We start from the raw sequence: 19558 nt of genomic DNA, 5'->3' as shown, positions 1-19558 counted from the left end.
TACAAGCTTGTGGATCTGCTACTCCCGATACATTTGTGTGACGCTGTAGTATGTTCAAATACGACATTCATTTACGAAAAGACACAAAAGTTAGATAATGGAGATAAGAGTTTTCTGCCCGACAGCAACGCCTTAATAACGGTATAATAATCTATCTACGCTATAATAATCGAGCCCTAGTGTACCTGAGTTTCAGAATGACGGATGTGGACTCACCGTCCACACCCATATCGTTGCCATCGGGCGCAAACCTCTTATTTCCATATTCAGACTCAAAAGCGACGTGTTTCGAGCTTGTAGATCTGCTACTTTTGCTGTCATTGAATTTGAATCCTGAAAAGTAACAGTTTTCGACATATGAGGTTTCCACCCGACAGAGACAATTTAGTTTCTTTCACTTATTTTTATTTTTTGTACAAATGCACACGCTGACACGCACACTGACGAACACGCACACTGACGAACACACACACACACACACACACACACACACACACACACACACACACACACACACACACACACACACACACACACACACACACACACACACACACACTGGCATGAGAGTGCATGTGTCCGTGTTCTGCCTGTCTTATCAGTCGTCTTATTAACGCCCACCTCGTCGTCTTCTTGTCTGTGTCTTTTTTGGCAGGCGGAGCTGATGACAACCTGATCGAAGGAGGGGAGATGAAGTTTGTGTGCAAGCCAGGAGCCAGGAACATCACTGTGATCTTCCAGCCTCTCCTCAGGTACAGAACACACCTCCCCACACACCTCCATAGACTAGATTAGGATTCAAGAGTCTGTTAACGCTGATCTCCAATTAGAAATTAAGAAAAATTTAAAAAAATGTTTCACCCAAAAAATATATTTTCTATCAATTACACACCCCATGAAGACTTGAATTCATGGAGATTGTTTTGTGTTTGTCGCACTCCTGAGCCAATCATTTGATGGAAAGATGCTAACATCTCCGGTAGGAGACTCAAAGTTGACACTTTGAGTCTCCTACCGGAGCCGCCACCGGTCATCAAATGATTGGCATTTTGGGGGTGAACTGTCCCCTTAATGATAATTGTGTTAGCGTCCCACACTGATTAACTATATGTTCTGTAAACAGTGGCACCACACATGCCGCTGTGCAACAAAACAATGTATTTATAGTTATCGTTTTAGTTATTTGCTCGATGTGAATGGCGCTTTAGTTGTGTCTATTTTAACGTTAAAGGATCTACAGTATATATATATATTTTTTTTAAATTCATGGTGTAGATTCTACACCATGAATTAAAAAAAATATATATATATATATAATATCATATTGTTTATGTCCTTCAAACGTTTTTCAAAAGGTTTGAGCCTAAATCAAGCCTCAGATATACTCATTCCAACTAACTTCTCTCTGGCTTATAAAGCACTTTCACCTGCAATACCACATTGTCCTGATTTGCACGTGGCGCTATTGAGACAGTTTGTATGCATGTTATCTCCTGGTTCTGAGTGGAAAAAGTAAAACGGGAGGGATTGTACTGCTAGTGACGTCACTTTCGGGGCCAAATCAGTTTGGCCTGTTTTGAGACCAATTTACATAAAACCCCAGATATGCTGTGAAAGCCTGAGTGCTCAAACTGGGGTATTTTTGGGGATAGAAGAGAGGTAGGGGAGACCAAAAACACCCAAAAAAAGAAGGAAAAGTTCAAATGCAGAGCCTAAGACCATGCATCTTGGGGTTTGCGAGACATTTTCATACAGCAGAAAACACATGTATCAAAGTGTCTCTGCGCCGCCATCTAGTGTTTTGATATTTTCACCCTGGTGTCCTGTCCAGTTCCCTCAGGGCACTTTCTTGAATGTCAGGGTTGTTGTTTTTCGGAGGTACTGATGCATGGAATGCATAGAAAGTGGACACGAACAGACAGCCGGACATCTTTCGCTGCCCACATCAGAGGCTCGGGGGGCTGCCGCGCTGCTCAGTAAGAGCAGAGACAGACTCAAACAGTGTGTGTGTGTGTAATCCCTTTAACCCATTAAGACCGGGAACGCATCTGTGTCATTTTGTGGCTATTCAAAAACAGCAGATCTACAAGCTCATAGCGCGGCAACTTGTAGGTCTGCTATTTTTGAAAAAGCGTGAAAATGTGTGCAAATCTTTGAATATATATATTTTTTTAAGGAAACATTTGTAACTCAAATCTTTGCTTCTGGGGGTCTCTGGAACAAAATATTTTGAGATGGGGGTCCGCGGCCAAATGGATATCATTTTGGGTGGTCCTTGACATGGAAAAGTTTGAGAACCACTAGTTTTGTTTAACTGTTAGGATTTAGAAGACATTTGTAGAATCCCCCAAATCAAAGATTTGAGTTACAAATGTTCGCTTTTAAAATAAAATATATAAATATATATTCAAAGATGTATACACATTTTCACAATCTTTAAAAAAATAACAGATATACACGCTCATACAGTAGCCGTGCTATGAGCGTGTATATATGCTATTTTTGAATAGCCAAATAAATCTGAAAATGACACAGATGCGTTCCCGGTCTTAACTCATTCAGTGCCACTGGACGTCTAAGAAGTCCGCTAATATAAGCCCTGAGTGCCACAGAATGTCTAAGACGTCCAATAATTAAAACAAATCTAATTATTTTTTGTGTTCAGAACCCAAGATATGATGATTTGAAGATTTGCTGCTCCATTCACTCTTTGTTTAACTTCTTACTGAAAAAGGCTGTATCTCGGCTCCTAAGCACTTTTTTTTTACAATGAATTTTGGCTGTGGCACTCAGAGCCAAAATTCCATAAATAAGCTGGGCACTGAATGAGTTAATGGATTAAACAGGAGCATAACAGAATTGAGACTTACTCACGCAGTTCCTATAAGTAGTCCACCCTGACAGTAACAACTGAAGTATACAACCCCCCTCACACACACACACACACACACACACACACACACACACACACACACACACACACACACACACACACACACACACACACACACGCCACTTCCATTCAGCGTGGTCCCTTAAACCAGGGTATTGTTCCGTCATATCGAATCCCCCGTCCGTCAAAAAGACGGACACTCCAGACACTGACCATACACACACACACACAACGCTGGGACATGACTCAATACCAGTAAATTGTCGACTAATCCGATTAGCCGTCCTCTTAGAGGGAGGGCCACCTATCGATTTCAACCCTTTTAAAAGTTTTCGCAGAAACGTCCTTACATCACAACAACGCATGGGGGGGGGGATGACGTGATATCGTAATATGCCTCTAGACTGTTTTCCTGGTGTTTTTTTTGTCTTGACATGGGGGATGTTTAACCCATTTAGACCGGTAACGCATCTTTTTTAGATTTCTTTGGCTATTCAAAAATAGCAGATGTACAAGCTTGTAGATCTGCTATTTTTGAAAAATATATTTTTTTTTGCAATTTGGCCGATTTTACTACATGACGTCTAAACAGTTTTTTGGGAAAAGCCTTCTGTTGCTATATCAGTGGTTTTCAAACTTTTTCATGTCAAGAACCCCCAAAATGATATGTATTTGGCCGCGGACCCCCATCCCAAAATATTTTGTTCCAGGGACCCTGGAAGCAATGATTTGAGTTAAAAAAGTTTTTTCCAAAAGTTTATTCAAAGATCTGCACAAATGTTCAAGATTTTTCAAAACATTAACAGATCTACAAGCTCATAGCGGGGCACTCGGTGCCGCGCTATGAGCCAAAGTATAAAACAATGGTTATAGCTACAAAATCCAAAATGACACGGATGAGTTCCCCGGTCTTGAAGGGTTAAATTAGGATTTAGTGACACCCCACTTTAAACTCTGATTGTGTTCTCCATTACATTCTAGCATACCGAGGAATCGCCTTTAGCTGTACTATTCCGTGTCTGGCTGGCTCTCCCGCGTAGCCGCGAGGCCCCAGTAGGCTGGTATAAATCTAATAGTAAAGACTTATAATTAGATTGGCCCCGCATGCAGTGATACATCACACTCTAGTATCCATTAAACACTCAGTTTGCTGTTGGGTGCTCAAGTACACAACGCTGGGCCCCCCTGCATTAAGACTTGATGAATGTGGCTTTATGTTGCCTTGTGTTTCGTCAGTGTCATTTGCCACCCCTCTTTAAAACATAACCAGCCATTTCCTGGATTCAGATGACTTGATGCTTTTAAAGTTGGCGTGCCCACATATACGCACAAGCCCATTTCCTTCCTATAATGATCATTGGGTACTACTGATATAGTATCCCCATTCTTTCTACCAAGAACTACATTTAAATCGGCACTATGTAACTTGCTTTTTATGAATAAAATGTAATTGTGTCCAATCTGTATGGTAGAGTATGTTAATACAATATAACTTATACAATCTGTATGGTAGAGTATGTTAATACAATATAACCACCACAATTTCACAATTGGGGTGGTTTGTATTTTGTCTCCCTGCTCTTGACTTCTATTGAGACATTTTAGATCGTGTCAAAGGTCATGTCTCACCTAGACACAGGATCTGACACGAATTACGACCTGACGTTCAAGACTCAATTTATCCCCTGAGCAAGCACACTTGCGCAGGAAACCGGGTTCAAATCCGGGGTAGAAGAGGAAAGTTACATAGTGCAGCTTTAAGTGTAGACAAGCTGTTCTTTTTTTTCCTGTGGACACATTCAGCGAATTAAAAACAAATAATGTCATCGACTTTATAGTCACACCAAAGCATGTCTCTCTCTCCCCGTCTGTCGCCTTTGCCACATGGAAATAACGCTCTCTTTAAGCACTTCTCCTATTCACAACAACGCTGGTGTAGTAAAAAAAGAAATAGCTTTTTGCATGTCTGGATTGAACCCCATTAAAGGGATTGTTCACCCTAAAAATAACTTTTTTTCTATGGATTAGTCACCACATGGAGACTTGAATTCATGGATATTTTTCAGTTTTTGTCGCATTCCTAAGCAAATAATTTGATGACCAGCGGAGCGGTAGGAGACACAAAGGAGACTCTTTGTCTCCTAACGGAACCACTGCCGGTCATTATAGCAAATTATAGCCCTATACTCGATCATACTGCAGCATCACACCATAGCATCAAAAGTAGCAGATCTACACGCTTGAAACGTTTTGAGCTTGTAGATCTTCTACTTTAAATTCCTGAAAAGTAACAGTTTAGTATAGTCGCTGTCGGGCAGACAACCTTGTAGCGTGTTTTGAGCTGGGCTCTTTTCACTACCTTTCAGATTCTGAAAGTGAAAGAAAGTGGCTTAGTGTGTCTGCGGTTCTTTAAAAAAAATTGAACCAATGAAAAGTACTAACACGAGCTTGTGACTAAACAATAACTACATTGGATCCATTGGAACACAGGTAATATTTTTTCCCCGTCTTCCATTTCCTGAAAAGAAACCTGGACTTACCCGGCAGAGACACTATTGATCGTCTCTCCTATAAACCTCCAGTTGGTGCTGTGAAGGAAAAATAGAGCTGTACTCAAGTATCAACAACACAATGTTCAGATCAATACCTCTGCAGTGTGTGTGTGTGTGTGTGTGTGTGTGTGTGTGTGTGTGTGTGTGTGTGTGTGTGTGTGTGTGTGTGTGTGTGTGTGTGTGTGTGTGTGTGTGTGTGTGTGTGTGTGTGTGTGTGTGTGTGTGTGTGTGTGTGTTTTATGGCGGTGGTTCTCAAACTCTGGGTTTGATATATGATATTTGATTTTTTTTTGTGGGTGGGGTAGCTTAATGTGTCAACATTGTTTTCTCACTCCACGGTAAACAAACCAACCTACTATAAGTGTTAAGGTCTGGAAGGGTTGGTGGCGGTCACAGTTTGACAGGATATGGGTATCTGCACCTTTTCTAAAGTGAGAATTTAAGGACTTTTAAGCCAGAGAGAGAGAGAGAGAGCTGTCAGTGCATCTACTTATTTGTGTTTATAGTGTTAGTGTATGTGCATACAGTCGACACACTACCTTTATTCACACTTAAACGATAACAGCATGGACACGCCCCCCCCGACACGAACGCACGCACAGGCAATTATGTAATAATTGTGACCGGCCTGAAGTTGCACAATATCGTTGCTGTCGGGCAGAGACCTTACTTCTCCATATTTAATCTTTTCATTTTTTAATGTCCTATTTTATATTAATGGCATGTCTTATAATTTATCAACCTGCCCTATTTTAGACTTTGTCATGTGATAGTCTCGCCAGAAGTAGCAAAAATCTAAAAGCTCACAGACGCATTTTGACAGACAAAGTCATGGGCCTTATAATCTGCAGTGGGGGAAAAAGTACTCTAATGTTTTACTTAAGTAAAAGTATCAATATTGCAATGTAGAAATACCTGTTACAAGTCTGGAATCTGCTTTTGTAGTAGAAGTCGTCTCGATATAAAGTTGCATATCTAGGCACATCTGTAATGTGGACATAATTGAAAATTATACCGTCTAAATCGGTAGTTCTCAAACTGTTTCATGTCAAGGACCCCCATATCAATATGTATTTGGCTGCGGACCCCCATTTGAAAATCACTTTGTGCCAGGCATCCCCATACCACACGTTAACGCACGCACACACGCACGCACGCACGCACGCACGCACGCACGCACGCACGCACGCACGCACACACACACACACACACACACACACACACACACACACACACACACACACACACACACACACACACACACACACACACACACACACACACACACACACACACACACACAGCTGTTCTCTCTTTCCTAATCTTTCCTCTCTTGTTCAGGAGGATTTTGCTCAGTAAATACCAGCCCCCCCCCCCCCCCCCCATGAACACTGACAGCAGAGGTGGGAATTACAGATCAGGGCGAGAGAGGGATTTTACACTGGAAAGGTCAGCAAGAGAGAGAAAGAGAGAGAATTACGGAAAAGAAAGGGGAGGTGGAGGAGAATAGAACAGGTGGGAGGAACAAAAGAAAAGAATAGAGAAGCAAACAAAGAAAGAAAGAAAGATATCAGGGAAGCAGCGGAGAACGACACAATAGAATACTGCTGACACTCAGACAGTAGTTTCTCAGCAATTGTTCGATCGATGACTTTTTTGATTAATCTAATAATTGAGAGTTGTTTTATTTGTAGTTATATCGCTGTTGTCGGGCAGAAACCTCGTATCTCCAACTTTAACATAAAAAAAAAAAGTGTTTTTCGTAAATGAATGCCTTACTTCATAGGGTTAGGGTTAGGTGTTGTACAAAAATAGTGAAAATAGCCGATCTACATGCTTGTAAATCTGCTATTTTCACTATTAAAATGTTTTTAAAAATGATCAAAGGGAACTGTTTTGGGCATTCAAGGTTTTCATTCGACAGCGACCATATATAAATATTTGTGTAAGTATCAACAAATCAACACAAGAAATATGATTTAAATGTGACTAAATCAATTAGTCTGATGAGCACTCTCCTCCTTCTCCAATCACCAACACGCCATAGCATTGATCTCCATATTTAAACTGTTTGTGTTTTTTCGTAAATTAATGCCTTACTTAATCATTACTACAGCATCACATCACACAATCCTGAACAGTTTTGCACATATGAGGTTTCCACCCGACAGAGACGATATATAGATTCATTCATGCACGTGCGCACGCACACACACGCTCGCACGCACACACGCACACATCCGGTATTGTGTAGGCCCTGTAGGGGATTAGGCGGACCGTTGAGGGGGGGTCTTTTTCGGAGGCTATAAAAAGTGGATAAACTGGTGGATTGTGCTGATCCATCCCATGATGGCATCAGGCTGTCTCCACGGCGACGCGGAGCGCAGTCATCCGTCACATGGGGGGGGGGCACGTTGTGAGCTTGTAGATCGTCTATTTAAACTATTTAAAAAAGTTTAGGGATAACGGGTAAATGTCTCGATGGAAGAGCAGGGAGACACAATAAAACCACCCCAATTGTATATGTTATATTGTATTAACATACTCTACCATACAATTTGGACAACATTGCATTGTATTCATAAAATATTGACATAGTGCCGTTTTAAGTATAATACTTGGGTAAATATACTGGATGTCCCCTAAGGGTCTGTCCCCACGCTGGCATTGGGGACACAGAGAGGACACTGGCTAATGTCCTCGCCTGGCAAGATCAGAATTAGATTAGAATTTGAGACTCGACACACACACACACACACGCACACGCACACGCACACGCACACACACACACACACACACCATGCAAATTCAGATGTGCATCGGTACACGTGCATGTGCTGTGCACGTGCAGGCTCACGCACGTGGATTCACGCGGCCTTTGAAGTTTGTGCCAGACGACTAGGTCAGCACGACACAGATGTTCACAGAGCCATGCTGTTCCCGCTAATACCAACCACACACACACACACACACACACACACACACACACACACATGCACGCACAGCGCAGCGAGCGATTGTCCCTGATTGGCTGTATTCGATTGGGATTACTCATGAGATTTAGATGTGCCTTTGTGTGTGTGTGTGTGTGTGTGTATGTGTGCACGTGTATATGCGTGCATGTGTGTGTGACAGCTGATAATGAATTAATATCGTGTGTGTGTGTGTGTGTGTGTGTGTGTGTGTGTGTGTGTGTGTGTGTGTGTGTGTGTGTGTGTGTGTTTGTGTGGTTGGGTGAGTGCATAGGTGCACGTGTGTCCGTTATTAGCGGCGGTTGAATGAATATGAGACTTTGTAGCTTCTTTTAAAAGAGAGTGTAATAATTGAACGCAGCCTGCTGGTTGGTTGCTATGAAAGGACACAGAATGTCCTTTAACCCTTTCAATCCGGGAACGCATCTGCGTGTCACTTTAGATTTCTTTGGCTATTCAGAAGAAGATATAAAACAAAAAAACGTTATTTATTTTTAGCCAGAGGGCATACGGTCCAGTATGTCCATATTATATAACCATACGGCCATAATATGAGACTAGAAATCCTTATATCTATCTGGTTTCAATCACTTCTAGCCTCTTTTTTTTTCATACATTTTAATATCCAACAGGAAGTCCATATATAGTCATACAATACAAGCGGTTGATATTTACAGTCACTGACTAACCATGTCTATATTTAAGTTTATTATTTCAAAAATAACAGATCTAGAAGTTCATAGTGTGTAAATCTGTTACTTCAGATATATTTATATATATATATATATTTTTTTTAAAGCGAGCATTTGTAACTCAAATCTTTGCTTCTGGGGGTCCCTTGAACAAAATATTTTGCAAATGTTTGCTTTAAAAAAAAAACGAATATTTGCACACATTTTCATGATTTTTGAAAAAATAACAGAGCTACAAGCTCATATCGCGGCACTCGGTGCCGCGATTTGAGCTTGTAGATCTGCTATTTTTGAATAGCCAAAGAAATCTAAAATGACAGATGTGTTCCTGGTCTTAATGGGTTAACGCTGAATGGAAGCTGTTGCTACGAACACGAGAGTCACTCCTTCCCACTGTCAGTCTTTCTACCATCTGCTCTTCTTAGGAAAAAATGCCGATCTACAAGCTCCCCATGTGTTGCGAGCTTGCAGATCAGCAGTGTCCAGGCGAACGCCAGCATAGGGATACTAGGGTTCATGTGGTTTAAAGGGATACTTCACCCTCAAAATGTCATTTTTTTCTATTGATTAGTCACCCCATGGAGACTTGAATTCATGGGTATTTGTTTTGTTTTTTTCGCATTCCTAAGACAATAATTTGATGACCGGCAGCGGTCATCATCGGTATAGGAGACACAAAGGAGACTCCTTTGTGTCTCCTACCGGAACCGCTGCATACCGGTCCGCTGGTCATCAAAGTAGCCTATTGGCTCAGGAATGCGACAAAAACAAAACAAATCTCCATGAATTCAAGTCTCCATGGGGTGTGTAATTGATAGACAATAAGATATTTTTTTTGGGTGAACTATCCCTTTAAGGTAAGGAAAACCCTGAACTACTTTATAAAGCCCTGTAGATTCCCCCATCCATCTGTCCGTCTGCATGTACGTGTCTCCGCTCTCTTCATGTCCTTCACCGTCTAAACGTCAAGGTGAAGACCGAGTGTTGGAAGATGCAGTGGTGGAAAAAGTACTCGGATATTTTACTTTAAGTAAAAGCTGCAACACCACAATATAAAAATACTCTGTTACAAGTAAAAGGCCTATGTTCAAAATGTTACTGTGTACTTGTAAAAGTATAAAAAGTATTGGCTTCAAAATATACTTAAAGTTTCAAAGATAAAAATACTAAAATGTTTAAAAATAGTAGATATACAAGCTCACAACCCGTCGCAATGCGACGGGTTGTGAGCTTGTAGATAAAAATAGCCTAGGTATAAAATAGGGCTAATGTATGTGGTTAATGTATGTTTTATAATGTAATAATTTATATCTGCAAAGTAACCAGTAACTAAGGTTTTCAAATAATTGTAGGCGAGTAAAAGTACAATATTTGCCTCTGAGATGTAGTGGAGTAGAAGTAAAAGTATTGAAAATTGGAAATACTCCAGTAAAGTAAAAAATACCTCAAAATTGTACTTAAGTACAGTACTTTAGTAAATGTACTTAGTTACTTTACACCACTGGGAAGATGGAAGGTCTTATCCCCTCCTTCCTTTCCATTCAGTCTTTGTCCTCTCCTTCTCTCTCCTTCTCCCTCTCTCCTTCTCTCTCTTTCTCTCTCTCCCCCTCCCTCCCCCTCTCTCTCCTCCCTCCATCCTCGGTGCATCCTTTCGGTTCCCCTGACGACATGAAGCTGCCACTCTGTGTTATTGTCACTCCGGCGGGCTTCACCGGCATCCCCCCCCCCCACACACACACATCACAGCCAAAGCCTTTGATTGGCCGGGTTAGCCTTTCCAGGTCGACGAGCCGCTGCCTGATAATAACCTTGTTTGATTGCTGGAGTGGAGATGTAATTGATTGATCCGCTCGCCGTGTCTGTCTGCGGGGGAGGGGGGTCGGGGGGGTCTTCAGACGCAAGCAGCCCAGGCAGGTGGGTGGGTGGGAGTTGGGGCTGTTGATTCGCCCAGGCATAGCACTTGATAACTAGACACGCACGAACGCACGCACGCACGCACGCGCACACACACACACACACACACACACACACACACACACACACACACACACACACACACACACACACACACACACACACACACACACACTTGGATTGAAGTTCTCAGTCGACAGGACTGATCTCCGGTCGATGCAAATATCTGTCTGAAATCAGATTTCAGTCTTTAGTGGAAGCATGTTGCGCACCGAAAATAGCCGATCTACAAGCTCCACAGCGCGTGTCACTGCGAACTTGTAGATCGACTGTTTTCGTGTATTCGTTGTTTTAAGATGAAAGCGTATTTGAATCTAAGCTAACAGTAGAATACATGTTCAGAACCATTAAAGGCGGGAATGATACAAGTGGGGAACGATGTGCCCCTCCCACTTATTTATGGCCATAGATGGAGATCCCCGACGTCATCAGTATATACCCGTATTGCATGCCCATGTAACGTAACATTGTACCGTTTCAATGTCAACCGCGGTAATAACCAACTACAGTTGTGAACAGTGTTGCCAGACTCTGTGAGAGAAACAAGCAACCAGGTCTAGGAAAACCAGCCCAAAAGAAGTGACTATGGGCCACATGAGCACTTTAACATATACATCAGCTATTTGAAAATAGCAGATCTACAAGCTCACAGTTGTGAGCTTGTAGATCGGCTATTTTCAAATAAAATCTTGCGGTGAAAATTATAATAAGCAGATCTGGCAACCCTGGTTGTGCCTGAATGCCCACGCGTATTCACAAACCCACCGTCAAGAGACGGTAGATTTATTATTTTTATAAATTTTTTATCCCACACTTTTGTAACCCATTTTTCACCCAGTGTCAATTGCCTAAGCATGTAATCATGGGCGCTACTCTCCCTCTTCCAGCCTGGGGAGAGCTCCGAACTGAGCTCATGCTTCCTTGAATGCATGAGGAGTGAGCAGGCCGCTTCTTATCACCTGACAGGGGGGAGTTTCCCCGGTAGGTCGTAGCGCGTGGAAGGAACACGTTATTCCAACCAGTTCCTTTCCCCTCCATCAGGCTGACCAGGAGGAGACAGTATAGAGACCAGGATTACTGCATGTTTTTTTGTGAGGGTATGGGCACTGATGACGCGGAGGAGAGAACACGCCCCGAGCACCCACAGCGTCCCCGGCGGGAATCGAACCCAGGACCTTCTAGCTGTGAGGCGACATCACTACCGACTGCGCCACCGTGCCCCTCTGCAACACGCTGAAATGGCAGAGGTTTAGCCGCCATTTACACGCACAGTCGGCCCCTATTTTTCTTTTTCCTTCAAATTGCCCACTTGTGAGTTCAGAAACTGTTGTGCAGACAGGCCTTCTCAGAGTGACGCTGCTCTGTTTTCATTACAGTTAAGTTTAAACGACTTCAGCTCCCATTTAGTGAGTGATTAAACGGTACTTACACCCAGGTAATTACTGTTCCATCCTCACCAAGGTCCAGTGCTCTCCTGTCAGGGCGGCCGGGGCCGATATAGTCTGCCAAGAGACTGAATTTATGCTGTTACAGTTTCATAGAAAGCTTGTGGGATTTTATAGTCATTATCACCGTGGCTGGCTCTTGGCCGTGGCTTGCAGAATGCGTTGGAGGATGCAACTTTTTCAAAACTTCCCCCTCGGAAAGCCCCCTGTTCCTACTCCTCCTCATCATCGGCAACGTTCGCCGCTCTGCAGTCCTTTTTACAATCCATTTAGTCGTTAGCTAGTCAGCCTTTCTGCGGTATAGACTTAGCCCATTCACTCCGGGAACGCATCCGTGTCGTGTTTAGATTTGTTTTGTCTATTCAAAAAATAGCAGATCTACAAGCTCATAGGAGCTATGAGCTTGTACAGTATATCTGCTATTTTGGGGGGGGAAATCATGAAAATGTGTGCAAATCTTTGAATATATATATATATATATATATATATATTACATTATATATACATTCATACTTTTTTAACAAAATATTATGAGATGGGGAGGTCCCACGGACAAATTAATATCATTTTGGGGGTCCTTGACATGAAAAAAGTTTGAGAACGAACCACTGATATTATAGCAACATAAGTAAAACAAACAAAATTAAAAAAAAACAAGAAGCAAAGATTTGAGTTAAAAATGTTCTCTTTAAATATATACATATTCAAAGATTTGCACAAACTTTCACGGTTAGAAAAAACATATATAGCAGATATACAAGCTGATAGCGTGGCACGCCGCGCTATCAGCTTGTATTATCTTGTATTATCTGAATAGCCCAAAGTATTAAAAGTAATGGTTATAGCTAAAAAATCTAAAATGACACAGTATATGCGTTCCCGGATTGAATGGGTTAAACTTGCTGACCGGCACACCGTGAAAGTGCTCTCTGACGCAAGGCAGGGGGTTTACTTAGCAGCTAAGCAAGGAGGAGAGGAGAGGGGAGAAGAAGAGGAGTTTGAGTTTTCCACTGGTTTCATACTCAACAGACCGTTTGCAACCAGTGTCTTCAACATGACTGGGACCAGTATACTCTCACTAGAACATGGAGATAGAGGCTATGATCCTCTCCTGTTCTATCCGCTCCCAAGGTTGTGATTGCAGCCTTAAAACAATGGCTTTTTCTTAATTCTCCTTTCCTTAATTCTACCAGCTGGTATTAATTAAATACAGAGGGGGGGGGGGATAATTCCTACTGCCATCCTTTCATATTTTAACTGGATTTTACCCATTAAGACCGGGAACGCATCTGTGTCATTTTAAAATGTATCTCACTATTCAAAAATAGCAGATATACAAGCTCATAGCGTGGTACCGAGTGCCGCACTACTAGCTTGTAGATCTGCTATTTTTTTTTAATTTGTGAAAATGTGTGCAAATCTTTGAATATATATATTTTAAAGCGAACACTTTTAACTCAAATCTTTGCTTCTGGGGGATTCTACAAATGTCTTGTGTTGCTATAATATCAGTGGTCCTCAAACTTTTTTCATGTCAAGGACCACCCAAAATGATATGTATTTGGCCGGGGACCCCCATCTCAAAATATGTTGTTCCAGGGACCCCCCCCAGAAGCAAATATTTGAGTTACAAATGCTTTAAAAATATATATTATTCAACGATTTGCACAGATGTTCACTATTAGAAAAAATAGCAGACCTACAAGCTTGTGAGCTGGTAGATCTGCTATTTTTGAATAGCCAAATAAATCTTAAAATGACACACAGATGTGTTCCCGGTCTTAATGGGTTAACTGAAGTGTGCGTGTGTGTGTGTGTGTGTGTGTTCACACTCATGCACGAAACGCACGAATGCAAGCTTTTCACCAACTCCCAATTATTATAATTCAGATGTTTGTGTTTAGCTCCAATTTGTCTCTCCTAACCGCTCGGCTTCTCAGCCACTTGTCGGCTGCGAGCAGAACCGAGTGGAGGGCCATCTATCTGTGAGGATAATTAACCATCTGCAAAAGGACCAAAACCACCAATTAGTAGATCAACAAACAATCCTTTCTGAGGGAGTTGGGAGACGCTTTAATGAGGTTTAATGACTTTGCTGACTCGTCCAGTTGTCTAGAAAGCTGTTCACAGAGAAAGTGTGCAGGGAAAACGTTATCATGCAGGCTCCACACTGGTTATTTCTGCCACACACTTGTGTTATTATGTCGTTGCTGTTCGGGCAGAAACCTCTTATCTCTGTATTTTAACTTTTTGTGTTTTTTTCTTCTTTTGTAAATCAATGCCTTTTTGATCATACTGAAGTACAGTACTTGAGTAAATGTACTTAGTTACTTTACTCCACTGGTGCAGAGCAGATTAGCATCCACATCTACTTCATGCAGGGGTGGGAAAAGTACTCAAATTTATTACTTAAGTAAAAGTATCAATATTGCAATGTAGAGGTACTCTGTTACAAGCAAAAGTTTGGAATAAAAAAAAACTTGAGTATAAGTACAAACGTATTGGTATCAAAATGTTCTTAAAGTACCAAAAGTAAAAGTACTCAAATGTTTCAAAATAGCAGATCTACAAGCTCTCAACAAGCTTGTAGATTGGCTATGTTCAAATAGCCTAGGTATGAAATAGGGCTAAAATAGTAACTAAAGTTTTCAAATAATTGTAGTGGAGTAAAAGTACAACATTTGCCTCTGAGATGTAGTGGAGTAAAAGTATAGACAATTGGAAATACTCCAGTAAAGTAAAAGCACCTCGAGATTGTACTTAAGTACAGTACGTGAGTAAATGCACTTAGTTACTTTACACCACTGACTGTAGTGTGTTCCAGTCCAGCTTCACACACATTGTCACAAATAAGATGATACTGTGCACTCACAGACCTAGCATGCACCTAATGAGGCTGATTAAGGAGGGAGTCATTTACAAGCATGTACACACACACACACACACACACACACACACACACACACACACACACACACACACACACACACACACACACACACACACTCGTGCACATAATCTACTTCCCAGTGAGCCATAGTCGTTTTTTAGACGTCCGGTTTTTTTGTAGACCTAAATTAGATGGTCTAGATTTGGTCTATAATCTAGACCAAATCTAGCCGATTGAATTTAAACAATTATTCCATAAATATTGATTAAAAAAACAACTGTAAGTTGCATAACTGATCTCCAAATATTGGACAAAAATAATTTGAATAGCCATTGATCAATATACAGTATAGTTTAGATTTAGCCTTGATCTAGACGTTTATATCAAAACTATATATCAACGTTTAGATTTATACCATATTTAAACCATTAAATGTATTACATTTTGTATTCATGTTGTTTGAAAATCTTGATATTAGGGTGCCAACATTAGGTTTAGAAATGATTATATCTCACTAGTATCACTATTGATCAATATACAGTATAGTTTAGATTTAGCCTTGATCTAGACGTTTAAATCAAAACTATATATCAACGTTTAGATTTAGACCATATTTAAACCATTAAATGTATTTAATTTATTTGTCATGTTGTTTGAAAACGTTTATTTTAGGATGCTAATATGTTTAGAAACACTATTATAGCCAAATAATGTAGTTTGCATAATGTTGATAATATGCAAATATGTTTTTGAAATATTTATAAATATAACAAATAACGGCAGTTTGCACTAATGGTGATAGGCTAATATAAAATACTGAGGAACAAGTGAAAGCCAAGCAGTTTAAACTGCTAATCTCGCATCACTAGACTTTCTACAGTAAACCGCAGATTGGTTTTGGAGGTCGTTTTGCTTGTTTCTTTCACGAGACTTGGCAACATTGGTTTCGCAACAACACCGCAGATTTGTTTAGGAGGTTGGTTTGCTTAGCGGTTTCACAAGACTTGGCAACACTGGAAAAGTTTCATAACAACATGACGGAAGCCAGTACGGAACACAACTGAAGCCAGCAATGCGTTCTTAAGGCAAGCCGAAAACTGAACAGAAGAGACTTTAAAGAACAGAATTGCAAAAAACATTCATTCTGAACTCAGTACATTGCATAGGTGAGTGCTAAAGGATACTTTATTTGAAGGAGATGTTTATTTGTGGTGACATAGTTGGTCATGTACAAGTTAGCATTAGCCAACTAGCTACCAGCTAGCTTCTGCTCAAACTCAAAGTGCTGGCGTTCAATGTTTTTGTGTTTTATTTTGGTAAACATTTCCTTCGGGCACAAACATTTAGTTTGGGTCATACGGGTCGCTATGCGACACGTCATTGTAGATTGGCCATTTACGTTCAAACAATGCAATATTTGTTGCGCATGTTTGGACATCAAAAAGAAGTTACACCGTTGTATGGTGAACGATCCACTTAGACGCTAAAATAGCATTTATTTAATCAGTGGTGGACCGTAACGAAGTACAATCACTTGAATACATTTCTGAATACTTTAACAATAGAATAATCGTTTATATGTGTAATGTTTAATCTTGAGTTAAAACTTTACAGAACCTTGTGAAATGTTTGATAAATGTATTAATAATTTCTTTCTTTTCTTTTTTAACGACCTGTACCAGCAAAAACGGACAAAGAACAATAATAATGGTGCTGTCAGATCAGACACCCCAGGTAATTGTTAATTGATTGTTTCGTGTGTTTTACATGTAACTGGCCTTAAAAACACTGTATGTAGCTATTTCTCACCACTAGTAAGACTATATTTAATATTACTTTCCTTGAGTTGGGCCATATGTTGAATATATTTTAATCAATCAGTAGCCTATTTACATCAGCTCTCTTCTGGGTGATGTCCAGAAGTGGCAAACTGATGACTTTTGTCAAATTTGATCAATCTTGTGTACAGGTCTGAACACATGAGGAAGAGGCAAATTTCTTGTTGATTTGGCCCGATAAATTTTTTAAAAAGTTATATTTTATATTGTTTCCTAACCACTTGAATGGTGCAACGTGTTGTGAGCTTTTAGATCTCCTATTTTTGTCAAAGAGATTTGGTGTAGATGGAAAAATCAGTCCAACACTTGCAACTCAGTTCTGTTTCACCACGATTAGAGGGTTTAAGTGGTTATAGTCATTTGTGAAAAATGAGCCCTAAATATGCATTTTATTAAATACATTCTGTTATTGTTTTAGGCCCAGAAAATGTAGTCTGTCTGTCTGTCTCTAAATATAAGGCTATTCCACACCAATGACTGCAACTCCTTGCAACTATTTGTGGAGCAGTTACTCTGCTCTCTTTCTTATGATAGTAAGTTAGCAGGTCTAGATAATCTGGATGGTAAAGTGCTGAGAATATAGCATATCCTATTTGTCATATTATTAATAGATGTTTGGAGATGTTTGGGTGTGGGTGGAGGCTAAGGTTATTCCTATAGGTCTAGGCTATACCTAGACCTATCAGTATTTTACCTGTTTTGAGCAAAATCATGGAAAAGTTGGTGCATTCACAAATTCAAGCTTATTTTGTTCCAAACAAGCTTGCAACATATTCTCAACATGCCTACAGAGCTGGTCACTCTACTTCTACTGCTTTGATACAGGTGACTGATGACTGGCTTAAAGCTATAGATAACTCTATGCTGGTGGGAGCTGTGCTGTTAGATTTGTTTGTTATTTTGTCCTTTTTATGTTGGGAGTATTGTCATATTCGTTCATTACAATAATATACATCTGGCCTAATTATCCTCCCCAGGTGAATCACTGCCCAGTGCCCATAGCCAAGACAGTTTTGACAGCCCCTCTACACACCTCAACACCAGGTAAATTTAAATGCTATGTTAATTGATTTAAGCCCAATGTTAAATATATATATATATATTGTAGATGGAAATTACAGCCTGTATCAGTATTAATGTCAAAACAAAACCTTAAGAGTTTTCTAATTCCTTCATTTCGTTTTCTGCTGTAGATCTTGACAAAACTCCGGTCAGCCATAAAAGAGGAAGAACTGCACAAGGTGACTGCACATGAATGATTAACATTTTAAATACATTTTGACAGTGTTTGTTTACCCGCCTGTATTATCGTTGGGACTACTACTACTATGCTTTAGGTCCTCTAGAAGAAATGAGTGTAACAGAACGTTTAGCCGGAAGATTAAAATAAACATTTATTAAAATATATTATGTATTTCAACAACAGTACATCTACTGTGGGGGCCTTACTCCTGAACAGAACAAACTAGGACTCCACAATGAAAATGTGGATAAAGCACAGTATATATCATACATGACTTGATGGTGTAAGAAGGTGTAATTTCAACGTGTTTTCACACCCAGCAGAACATTGAAGCTACACACCGGTCCAAATCAGATCCAGAAATACACAAGGTAACTTTCAATTGACTGTAGCAGTGAGCAAAATGGGTTTCAATGGGGGTTTTCTCTCCCCCAACAGTGAAGCCGTAATCTGGGCCAAGAAAATGTCTGGACTCTACTCCACCTTTCAATTGACTATAACAGTAATCCTCAATGGTGATGTTGCAAGTATGACATGTAGCCTAATTACCTTGTCTTTCACCAACAGGAAATCTTATCAGAACTCCCAGGAGAAAGTCACAGGATTCCAAAAGGTACATTTTGATAAAGTTTGGAAGTCATCTTACTCTGGCTAAAATTTAATTGGGGAGAGATAATGATGTTTAACTTGAAAACAAGTAATGTTGTTTATTAAGATCTGCACCAGCCAAAGTATAGCCTCACATTCTAAATCACAGGCAGACTGTCACATGGTTTGTTTATTTCAGTTTCCCATGTCGGAGAAAAGTAAGAATGGAAGTATTATTTATCACTTTCCACTGTGTTAGTGTATTATTTCTGTTTCATATCAACATAATTGTCTTCATTGCAGGTTGGCAGAGTGTGCCGTTTTTCTTTTTGCAATTTAGCTTCACGTTTTCTTTTTGTTTCAGACTTTTCACCAATGGCCTGATGAGTCCTTTCTACTTGCATGGACAGCAGGAGAGAGCTTTCAAAAGCACTGCCTTCTATCTGTCATCAATGGTAAAAATAACTTTGT

The 19558-nt window shown here is 40.4% G+C and overlaps 1 protein-coding gene across 1 annotated transcript in view; it reads left to right on the top strand.

The window, feature by feature from the left end:
- The window catches only part of exoc4 (exocyst complex component 4), a 208744-nt gene that overhangs the window by 100668 nt on the left and 88518 nt on the right, over positions 1-19558 (top strand). The window contains exon 11 of the mRNA XM_080421608.1: positions 656-752. Coding sequence (XP_080277734.1) covers positions 656-752 — 97 coding nt within the window. The remainder of the gene's footprint in view (positions 1-655; positions 753-19558) is intronic.

Source organism: Gymnoscopelus braueri (genome assembly GCF_963280865.1).
Source record: "Gymnoscopelus braueri genome assembly, chromosome: 23".
NCBI lineage: Eukaryota > Metazoa > Chordata > Actinopteri > Myctophiformes > Myctophidae > Gymnoscopelus > Gymnoscopelus braueri.
This window is presented reverse-complemented; position numbering and strand designations above follow the sequence as displayed.